At 47.1% G+C, this 10,861-nt stretch overlaps 1 protein-coding gene across 1 annotated transcript in view; it reads left to right on the forward strand.

The window, feature by feature from the left end:
• Nucleotides 1-3,531, forward strand: part of LOC138949826 (uncharacterized) — an 85,179-nt gene extending 81,648 nt beyond the window's left edge. Inside the window, exons 10-11 of the mRNA XM_070321602.1 lie at nucleotides 2,621-3,042; nucleotides 3,509-3,531. Coding sequence (XP_070177703.1) covers nucleotides 2,621-3,042; nucleotides 3,509-3,531 — 445 coding nt within the window. The remainder of the gene's footprint in view (nucleotides 1-2,620; nucleotides 3,043-3,508) is intronic.
• Nucleotides 3,532-10,861: the final 7,330 nt, after the last annotated feature.

Genomic DNA, 10,861 nt, shown 5'->3' on the forward strand with positions numbered 1-10,861 from the left:
GTGCTAAAAAACACAAGTTTAAACTACCATAAGTCTCCATACTTGAATAAACTTTTATAACGTTCTTTATCACTACCGTCAACTATCTTATGCGGTTACAGTATATACACCCGCTAACTCATAAGCGAATTCATTTCCGAAAAACATGTAAACATTCCATTTTCCACAATGGCTGACAACCGCGCACGTTTTTCAGTTAATTCACACATGACTCTCCCGGTCATTTCTCAAGTCAATATTTCCGAGCAAAATAATATCTCCGAGTAAAATATCAATTCAATAAATACCTGTAAACACAGCAGCTGAATCTACTGACTCAGTACCGCGACACGGGTCTCCAAACGACCTCTAGCGCCCGGTGAGAACTTTACACTTGGGAGACACGTCTGCTCCTGTCGACAGTCTGCAAAGCTCTGCGCCTGTATTATCTCTACAACGCCCCCTCGGTCTATACTCTGCTCTGATTGGTCACCGACACTACTGCACTGCGTCAGTGACGTCACTGTACGGTGTCCACTCAAAGTTCGTGGCCCATAAATTCTGTACACCTGAGTCACATAATTCCAATATACACTATGTGCAAATCCGTTTGTCACAGTAACACTGACATGACAATAATGGTAATGCCCTTATGACTCAATGTCACCTTCACATTAAGGAATTAGGGGGGGGGGTGAAGGCCTTCGCAATTAGTATGCTGTGGTTCAAACAGATCCAGTACCTTATGTCAGTAATACCCTCTATAATTTAAAAACAAACAAACTGCGTTGTCTTCCAGAACATAATGACTGGATCAGCCAGACCCAAGATTCCAATATAAAAAATAAAATTAAACGCTAAATAGCAAGCTAAGGCAAAAAATGTTGGTTGGGGGTGAGGTGAAGTTGTTTGTTCACACCTAAAATAATCTTTGATAATGGTAACCATGCCAAGAAAAATAGGAAACTTTGTTTTTGTGTGCCTACAACCTATGATGCCTGTATCACACTCTCAGCACACATGCTATCATACAATGTACCTTTGATTTCTTTTTCTCCGTGTTCTCCCTCTCTGCCTCCTCCCGCAACAACAGCGCTTCGTCCAGCGCTATTGTTAGGCCTGTTTCGGCCTCGCCTTCAATTCCAGATCTGAAATAACATCAATAACTTATTTCACAAATAAATTTACTGGTACATACATGTATTATTGTTGGATGTACTTAAAGTATTTATACATGTAATACAGATACAAAATATAATAACAATAATTACAAAACCAATAGGCATTATTATATTTCTATACGAGTAATCGATTGGCAACATACGCTTTCAGTTCCTCGGCATTATCCCTCTTCCTTTTCGTCATAAGGAGATGACACCTGTCATTCATTCCCTTGGTGGTCACAGCCTCAAAGCGGGGTTGGGCGACCCTGACAGCTTTGGCCACTTTTTCCCAGCTGCTGGTCCAGGGATTAATGAGGACCACTTGGTCCAGCAGGTCGAGGTCCAGGTCGTTTGTGTAAACAAATCGTTTTGCCATGTTGCTATGTAAAAACAAAAATATCAACTATAGATACAATCCAGCTAGTACAGTGGAACCCCCTTTTAAGACCCCTCCATTTAAGACTCCCCCCTCCCTCTTATAAGGCTTGAATTTTTTTCTTTTTTTTGTTCATAACATCAATAAGCTTACCCTCCATTCGTAGACTCACACCCTTCTGAGAAAGAAACAAATTCTCTGAGTTTTAAGACGTCTTAAACTAAGGGTTCCACTGTAAATGAAACGAAATTCATCAAGTATTCGCAGCACGTGAATGTTTTGATCAGGTACATTATTGAACAAGTGATATTATATGTTTGACTGTACTTGCTCGTGTACTACATTAACTACAAGCATTTCATTCTCAGTCGAAAAAGAGATGCCGGCACGTAAACACTTCCTTTTCTTCTAGCGCATTCAACTTTGTGAAGATTCTGTAGAGATTGAACGTGCTGCATACCCCTATTCAACACTTGTTTGGTTCAAATATATCAAATATATATATAAGAAACATTACGATGTATCAATACAAACAACATTGCACTTACCGGTTCTGTGGTTGTTGGTTTTCTTTGTGTCGTCTGCTGCGTCGTCTGCTACGTCGTCTGCTATGGGTAAGACTTTTCTTCTTTTTCCAAATGAAGAGTCAAGACATGGGACGGTACTCTTTAGAATTATGCATCAGTTGTCTTCCCTACCATTACGTTAACGAAAGAGAAACTAAACGCACTCGCCGAGACGTCGTTGTCGGTTTCGTTACCGTAAGCGGAACGCGTAATGATACATAGATTTTCCTTAAGTTAACCACTAGCACTACCACTGGCACTGTACACTTAATCTCCCTATTACGTCATTGTATATCTGTGTCTCTGCTCTTTTGGTTTTATTTTGTTTCATGGAGAACACACGCCAGAGAATGGAGAGATACAGGCAGCACGATTTACCGTGTGACTTCCTTCTGCAGGGTTATTTCATCAAATCAGTAATCGGAATTTACAGGTGAATTCTGTTCTGTTACAGTGACGTCATGGCAGAGATCTACAGGTCGTTGAAACAACGGGGTATTGTATACACACTGACACACCTGTCTGTTCTGTTACAGTGACGTCATCACAGTGATTCACAAGGCTTTGAAACAACGGCACATAACGGTCAGCCTGTGGGCGGCCGGCGTGTTGCTTGAACTACCTGCCGACATGGAGCGTTATGTGCAGCACCTGACGCAGCCCCTGAGGTCGCCACCCAGTGTGGTGAGAGAGGTGGAGCAGGCTGATGATATGAAGGAAGGAAAGGTCCCGGCATACACCGCGCCGCCTGTCGCCCCGCCCTCTGACGGGCCCCCCGTGGTGACAGTTGATCATCTCTACAGCTGGCGGGGGGGTGACACACAGGGACATGAGAGTTACTCTCCATGGCGGTGTGAGAGATGCGGGCAGCTGGTGGCCGACTTACTCACCACGCTGCGTGACTGTCAGTACACCTATGTCTGTCTGTCTGTCTGTCTGTCTGTCTGTCTGCCTCTCTGTCTGTCTGTCTGCCTGTCTGCCTGTCTGTCTGCCTGTCTGTCTGTGTCTGTCTGCCTCTCTGTCTGTCTGCCTGTCTGCCTCGCTGTATGTCTGTCTTCATACATATGTCTCTGTCTGTCTGTCTGCCTCTATGTCTGCCTGTCTGTCTGTCTGTCTGCCTGCCTGTCTGTCTGCCTGTCTGTCTGTCTGTCTGTCTGCCTCTCTGTCTGTCTCTCTGTCTGTCTCTCTGTCTGTCTGCCTTTCTGCCTGTCTGTCTGTCTGCCTCGCTGTATGTCTGTCTTCATATATGTCTCTGTCTCTGTCTGTCTGTCTGTCTGTCTTTCTGTCTGTCTGTCTGTCTGTCTGTCTGTCTGTCTGTCTGTCTGTCTTTCTGTCTGCCTGTCTCTGTCTCTGAGAAAACAAGAAGTGTGATTCAGTTGATTGTGCAACATTTTGATGACATCATTTTATTGAAATAAATGTAGATAATTACGTCATGTTTCTGTGACCTCGTTAAGAAATAACGTCACCAGTCTGCCAGAGCGAGGTGTTTGACACTGAATAAAACATTTTTTTGTGTGTGTGCATGCAGGTGGTTGTCGCGCTGCTGGTGAAGATGTCGTCCCTGTTCACGGGTCGCTGACGCCGGTGATGGTGTGGGAGTCAGACATGGGTCGTCGTTGATGTTTGTTTTGTGGTTGTTGCTGCTGCTGGTGGTGTCGTCGTCGTTGTTGCTGCTGCTGGTGGTGGTAAAGTTGCCGTTGAAGTTGTTGCCAGAGATGTCATCGTTGTCGTCGTCGTTGTTGTTGCTGATTGTGTTGTCGTCGTTGTCGTTGTTGCTGGGGATGATGGCGTTGTCTTCATCATCGTTGTTGTTGTCCTTGCAGTTGGCGATGATGTATTTCACACCATGACGATGTGGTGTTGACGGTGTGTGTGATGTTTCAGGTTGCCATGACCACGCTTCCCACGGGCAGGGCGGCCTCACCTTCAATGACGTCTTTGTGCTGGGTGCCATGGAGTGTGACACAGACACAACGGATGATGACCCCTTCTCACCAGCACCCTTCATCCGGGGCCTTGAGTCACGCGGCGTCCCCACCCGCAAGGTGGCTCGTCACGACACAGCGGCCGTGAGACAACTGGCGGAAATGACGTCTGCTCCCACGGGTGAAGAGAGAGCGGCAGGTAGGGGTCGAGACGAGGCGGTGACGGTGGCCCATCAGAACACAGTGTGGGGCTTGGAGAGACCCGTCGTCGTCTACCTGGAGTATGCTGGTGGTCTGTTAGGTGGGTATGGTGTGTATGGTGCTGACCATACCGGCCGCCTGAGATCCATGTCGCGGTCCACGGCCCAGGTGATCTGGGTGGAGGGTGTTAACACATAGACAGCAACACTGAGTGACACCCACATCTCGTCACCGCCACCACCAACACCTGTCTCTCCTTTACCTCCCGGCGACCTCCAACAGCAACAACAACGACAACAACAACAACAACATCAACAACAACAACATCAACAACAACGTCCACAACACCTACGACAACAAGTAAAACAGCAATGGACTTATTTGCTTCTTGACTTAAGACAGAACAGTATCTGCCGTCATCCCCTGCCGCTCTCTGACAACGACGACAACATCCTCATCGCCTCCACCACCGCCCACACCGACTCCAACAACTACAATAACTACAACAAAGACTACAACAACTAAAAGCGAGAAGTTTTATTGAGTCTATTCAACTAGAACTTAGCGCAACAGTCCTAGGAACCTGCCGCTCTCTGACAACGACGACATCATCATCATCGTCACCTCCACCACGACATCAACCACCATCATCATCACCACCGACAAAACACCTTGCGTGAAATTTCGTCTTTATAAAACACAGGGAAAATTCATTTAGAACATTGGTTTTTCTTCAAAGTCAAGAGTTTGATGACGTCAAAATGGTTGTGTGATGTGTCTGGTGTGTTGGCGAAGTGTTTTGTGCTTGTCACCTCTCGCTTTCAGCCCTCACCGCTGGCTAGCACCGTCCTTTTCAGGACAACGCGAAAAGAGAGCAGCTTGCGTCAGTCTCTCCTGCCAGTACATAACCTCTCCACAGCAAGCCCTTTGTAGTGCCTCCATCGTGGCGACAGGCGTGAACTGGGTACTGAAAGGCCCCAGGCTGAACTACAAGGACTCGGAGGAGGTTGGCCCCTAGACGTGTGGCATGCAGGCCCACCGGCGTGTGGATACGCCCTGGTGCCCACGAACCAACCCCCAACTATGGGTTAAATAGCCGGGCAGGACAGGCTCGTCAACCCTGGAAGGCAGCTGTCCTAGGAGAAGATCACTCCAAAATTAAAACGAGGGCAGAGGAGGCTCACTATCCCTGCAAGGAAACTCCTCTAGGAGAAGGACCACTCCAAATTTAAACCCACGTAGTCCCCCGAAGACGGAAGACATCGGCCATTAGGCGGGGAGCAGACCGGATGTCTACGCTTACTACGACGACAAATGATGACTTCAAATCTAAACAAGGTCATCAGCAAATGACGTCACAAACCTACCATTTCCTTGTTGAGTGGAGAATCTGTGTGTATGAAAAGGGACGTAAACCTGTTCACCTAAGAGAGAGAGAGAGACAGAGACAGAGAGGAAGAGAGAGAGAGAGAGAGAGAGAAAGAGAGAGAGAGAGAGAGAGAGAGAGAGAGAATAAATAAGATAAAATCAATATTTAAGAGCTTTATGATATAACTTATTAGCATTTGCTGCTTTTTGAACAACAAAACAAACGATGTAACGGTAACAATTAACGCATAATGTCACAATCATTTGCAATTTAAAAAAAAAAGTATCATTTTTGTTTCGACAAAACAAAGAGAGAGAAAGCGAGAGAGAAAGACAGACAGAGATGAGAGAAGACATTCGTGTTCATCTCTCAATGTCTGCCACAGAGAAATGTCGGTTGACATTTTACAGAAATGAGAACACATCACACATCGCAAACAGTGTGAACACTCTGCCACTCATACCAAAGGAAATTCAACCTGAGAATATCACGTTCAGCAAACTATTGTAAATATAACCTGTAACATACAAACGACTATTGTTTAACTGACCATAATTTGTATAATCTAACATGTGAATAACTTTGCAATTTTTGTAAATTTGATGTTTAGCGATGTATTGACTGTTTCAAACATGTTCTGTCGTGTACAGTTTCCTTTGTGTGAGAAAAGTAATACATTCTACGTTTGAATTTTAAAAATCTGGTTTGTTAAACTTCGATATGCATCTGTGTGAGTGTGTGTATGTGAGTGTGTGTCTGTGTGTGTCTGTCTGTACGTGTGTCTGCGTGTGTGTGTGTGTGTGTGTGTGTGTGTGTGTGTCTGTCTGTCTGTCTGTCTGTCTGTCTGTCTGTCAAATATAACGTCATCAAAGAAAAACGTTTCATAAAGATCTGTGCTGTGATTTTGTAAGCATCGTTGAGCGCGCACATACACACACAATCCTCAGGGGAAAAAAATCACATTCAATCGAAAATTAACTGAATGGGGGTGACAAAATAATATCGTGCATAAACTACAGACTGACATTTGGAGTCTCGCGCGAAACATCGCTTCGTCGGAACTAAACAACGGAGCGTCACATCTACCCCCCCCCCCCCCACCCCCATTCTTTTCTGAGCACTCTTCGTGCAAGTTTTTACAAGTCAATCACCACTGAAGTGTGTGTATCTGAACATAAGCTACTCACAAAAAGTTAAGGATCACTTGCACACAAATTCATAACTTTCCAAATAAGAAAGCCAATGCGTTGGTATTTGGCAAACGTTTAATTCAATGCTTTAGTGATAACGATACAACATTTCTTTCAATTTAGAGCAATCGTTTGGTCTGTACATGTTATCAAAGTGTGTACGTATCGAAATTTAATTTCACAGAGTCGTTAAAATCACAAGACATGGCATTCCGATGCTCCCAAAAGTTCAGTAATGCGTGTAACCGCCCTGGCTGTTCTGCCACTCGACGCAGCGAGTCCTCATAGAGTTGACCAGGGTGGTGAAGATCCTCTGCGGAAGCGCCTGCCACTTAGCCTGCGGCATCTGGTAGAAGTGCTGGACATCCCTGGGAGGGGGGTGGTTGCTCCTCACTTTGCGATCCAACTCATCCCAGAGGTTCTCAATCGGGTTGAGATCGGGACTGCATGCTGGCCACTCCATTCTGTTGACCCCAGACTGCTGCAGGAAGTCGTTGACCACCCTTGCCCTGTGGGGGCGAGCGTTGTCATCCTGGTAGACAGCCTGCGGTCCCATCTGCTGCAGTGTAGGCACAGCCAACGGTCGAAGGATCTCATCCCGGTATCGGAGGCCAGTCAGGTTACCCTGTACATGAAACAAGGGTGTTCTGTGGTGAAGGCTGAAGGCCCCCCAGACCATTACAGAATCTCCACCAAAGGCCACCTTTTCTTGGACAGTGGCGTCAATGTAGCGTTCCCCTTGGCGCCTCCAGACCCTCAGTCGGTCGTCGTTGTGGTTCAGGGTGAAGCGTGATTCATCACTGAACAGGACCTGGGACCATTGCTGACGTGTCCACCTCACGTGACGTCTGCAGAAGGCGCGGCGTGTTGCCCTATGGGCTGGAGTTAAGCGTGGCCGTACAGCTGGGCGACGAGAACGGAGGTTAAACCCATGAAGGCGATTCCGTATGGTCTGCTGGCTGATGCTGGTGTTAGTAGCCACCCTCAGCTGCCTTCGAATAATGCTGGAAGAGGCTGTTCTTGTTTTCAAGGCTAGTCGTTCAATGAGACGATCTTCACGTGGAGTTGTCTTCTTTGGTCGCCCAGGTCTGCGTCTTTCCTGGACCCTCCCAGTGGCTGGGAATCGTTGAACCAGTCTGACAATGACCGAGATGGACACGTGAAGTCGCCTGGCCACTTCTCGCTTGGGGACACCATCTTGGAACCATGCAACAGCTCGTCCCCTCTCAAACTCGTTCAATTTTTGTCGTGGAGGCATTGTCAGATAATGCCTAATACTGGTGGTATGTCTTCTCAAAAAGCCAAGCAAGTGACAGCATCTCACACATAAACAGCAGTGCTTGCACGTGCATAATGGTTTGTCCATGTGGCTTGTGCAACGTGTTCAGGCTGAACGCTCCAAAACAAGGTCCTTTTTCGCAAGTTTCCGCTTTTTCTTTTGCTACCAAGTTCAGTAGTAGAGAATCCCGTGCAATGTTCCCACTAACACAACATCGCCCACTTACAGCTGAACAAGAATTCATAACAATTTGGTTTGACTGAGAAATAAATAACAGTAGCGAACTGATTTTATTGAGCACCTGTTTTCTCATAGTGATCCTTAACTTTTTGTGAGTAGTGTATATAGAGAGAGACTGAGAGAGAGAAGGAGACGCGGTCAAATCTTGTTGCCTGAGGGGTGGGGGGTGGGACAGGTGGGGGGGGGGGGGGGTGATTAATGTGTATGTCACTGTGTCTTATGACTGTGTGCAGGGTGTGTGGGGGGGGGGGCGGGGGAGGGGGGATAGGATAGGAAGTACACAAGTAACCCCAGCTGTTCATTACTGTGTCGTATGATCAATGTATTGTGTTGTGTGCTGTGTGGAATGTGTGTGTGTGTGTGTGTCACTGTGTGTGGGGGGTGACCGTAGGTACACAAGTTACCACAGCTGTTCATTACTGTGTCGTATGATCAATGTATTGTGTTGTGTGCTGTGTGGAATGTGTGTGTGTGTGTGTGTGTGTGTGGGGGGTGACAGGAGGTACACAAGTTACCCCAGCTGTTCATTACTGTGTCGTATGATCAATGTATTGTGTTGTGTGTGTGTGGAATGTGTGTGTGTGTGTGTGTGGGGGGGGTGACAGGAGGTACACAAGTTACCCCAGCTGTTCATTACTGTGTCGTATGATCAATGTATTGTTTTGTGTGCAAGAACGGATAACGTACACACGTTACCCCCCCTGTTCATCACTGTTTGGTATAATTAATGTGCTGTGTTGTATGGTGTGTGCAGAGTGGGGGGAGTACAGGTTCACAAGTTACCCCCACTGTTCATCATTGTGTCGTATGATTGATGTGTTGTGTTGTGTAATGTGTGCAGAGTGGGGGGTGGGGGGGGGGGGAGACGATGTTACCAAGTTATACCGGCCCCGTTGTTCATCACGGTGTCGTATGATTGATGTGTTGTGTCAGTTGTGTGATGTGTGCAGAGTGGGAGGGAGCAAGAAGAGGAGGTACACACGTTACCCCCGTTGTTTATCAATGTGTCGTATGATTGTTGTGTTGTGTTGTGTTGATTAATGTGAGTAGAGTAGGGGGGGGGGGGGGTGTACACAAGTTATCTCTGCTTTTTATGACTGTGTTGTATGATTAATGAGTTGTGTTGTGTACATGTGATGTGTGCAGAGTGGGGCGGGGGAGAGGAGGAAGAAGACCAGTTACCCCCCCCCCCACTGTGTCGTATGATCGATGTGTTGTGATGTGCGCAGAGTGGGGGGGGGGGGGGAGGAAAGGAGGTAAGCAAGTTACCCCCACAGTTGCAGAGTGGGTGGAATGGGGGGAGGGGGGCGGGTAGAATGAAGAAGAGGAGGTACACAAGGAAACTGCACTGTTCATCACTTTGTTGGATGATGGATGTGTTGTGTTGGGTGTTGTGTGCAGAGGGGTTTTTTTTTTTTTTGGGGGGGGGGGGTGGGGGGGAGAGGAAGAAGAGAAGGTTCACAAGTTAACCCCGCTGCTCTGTACTGTGTTGTATGATCGATCTGTTGTGCTGCGTGATGTGCGCAAACTGGATGAGGTGGGGGAGGGGGGGGGGGGAAGCGGAGCAGCGGGGTTAACTTGTGAACCTTCTCTTCTTCCTCTCCCCCCCCCCCCCCCCTGCTGCTCATCACTGTGTCGTATGATTGATCTGTTGTGTTGTGATGTGTGCAGAGTGGGGGAAGAAGAAGAAAAACACAAGTTACCCCTACTGTTTCTCACTGTGTCGTATAATTGATGATTTGTGTGCAGAGTGGGAGGGGGGGGGGGGAGCAAAGGAGGTACACAAGTTACCACCGCTGTTAATTACCGTGCCGTATGTTTGATGAGTTGTGTGATGTGTGCAGAGTGTGTGTGTGGGGGGGGGGGGGAGCAAAATAGTTACACAAGTTACCGTCGATGTAAATAACTGTGCCGTATGACTTGATGTGCTGTGTGATGTGTGCAGAGTGGGGGAGGGGGGCGAGCAAAATAGGTACACAAGTTACCCCCGCTGTTAATAACTGTGCCGTATGATTGTGCTGTGTGATGTGTGCAGAGTGGGGGGGGGGGGGGGGGAACAGTCAAGCAGTATGTAAGAAATGTTTAGTCCTTTGTACTGGAAACTTGCATTCTTCCAGTAAGGAAATATATTGTACTACGTTGCAAGCCCCTGGAGCAAATGTTTGATTAGTGCTTTTGTGAACAAGAAACTATTGACAAGTGGCTCTATGCCATCTTCCCCCTGTCCCCGTCGCGATATAACCCTTCTTGGTTGAAAACGACGTTAAACACCAAATAAAGAAAGAAATAATTTGTTGTTTATAGCAGCCTCTATGCTTGTTGATGGGGGGTGGTTTGGGCCGGATAGGTAAAACCTTACGATTTTTAGCATAACAAAGAAAACAAATCCAGCCTGCCAGGTGTGTGTGTGTGCGGGGATATAGCTCAGTTGGTAGCGCGCTGGATTTGTATTCAGTTGGCCGCTGTCAGCGTGAGTTCGATCCCAGGTTCGGCGGAAATTTATTTCACAGAGTCAACTTTGTGTGCAGACTCTCTTCGGTGTCCGAACCTTCCCCCGTGTACACTACATT

The sequence above is a fragment of the Littorina saxatilis genome, linkage group LG16, assembly GCF_037325665.1.
Source record: "Littorina saxatilis isolate snail1 linkage group LG16, US_GU_Lsax_2.0, whole genome shotgun sequence".
Classification (NCBI taxonomy): domain Eukaryota; kingdom Metazoa; phylum Mollusca; class Gastropoda; order Littorinimorpha; family Littorinidae; genus Littorina; species Littorina saxatilis.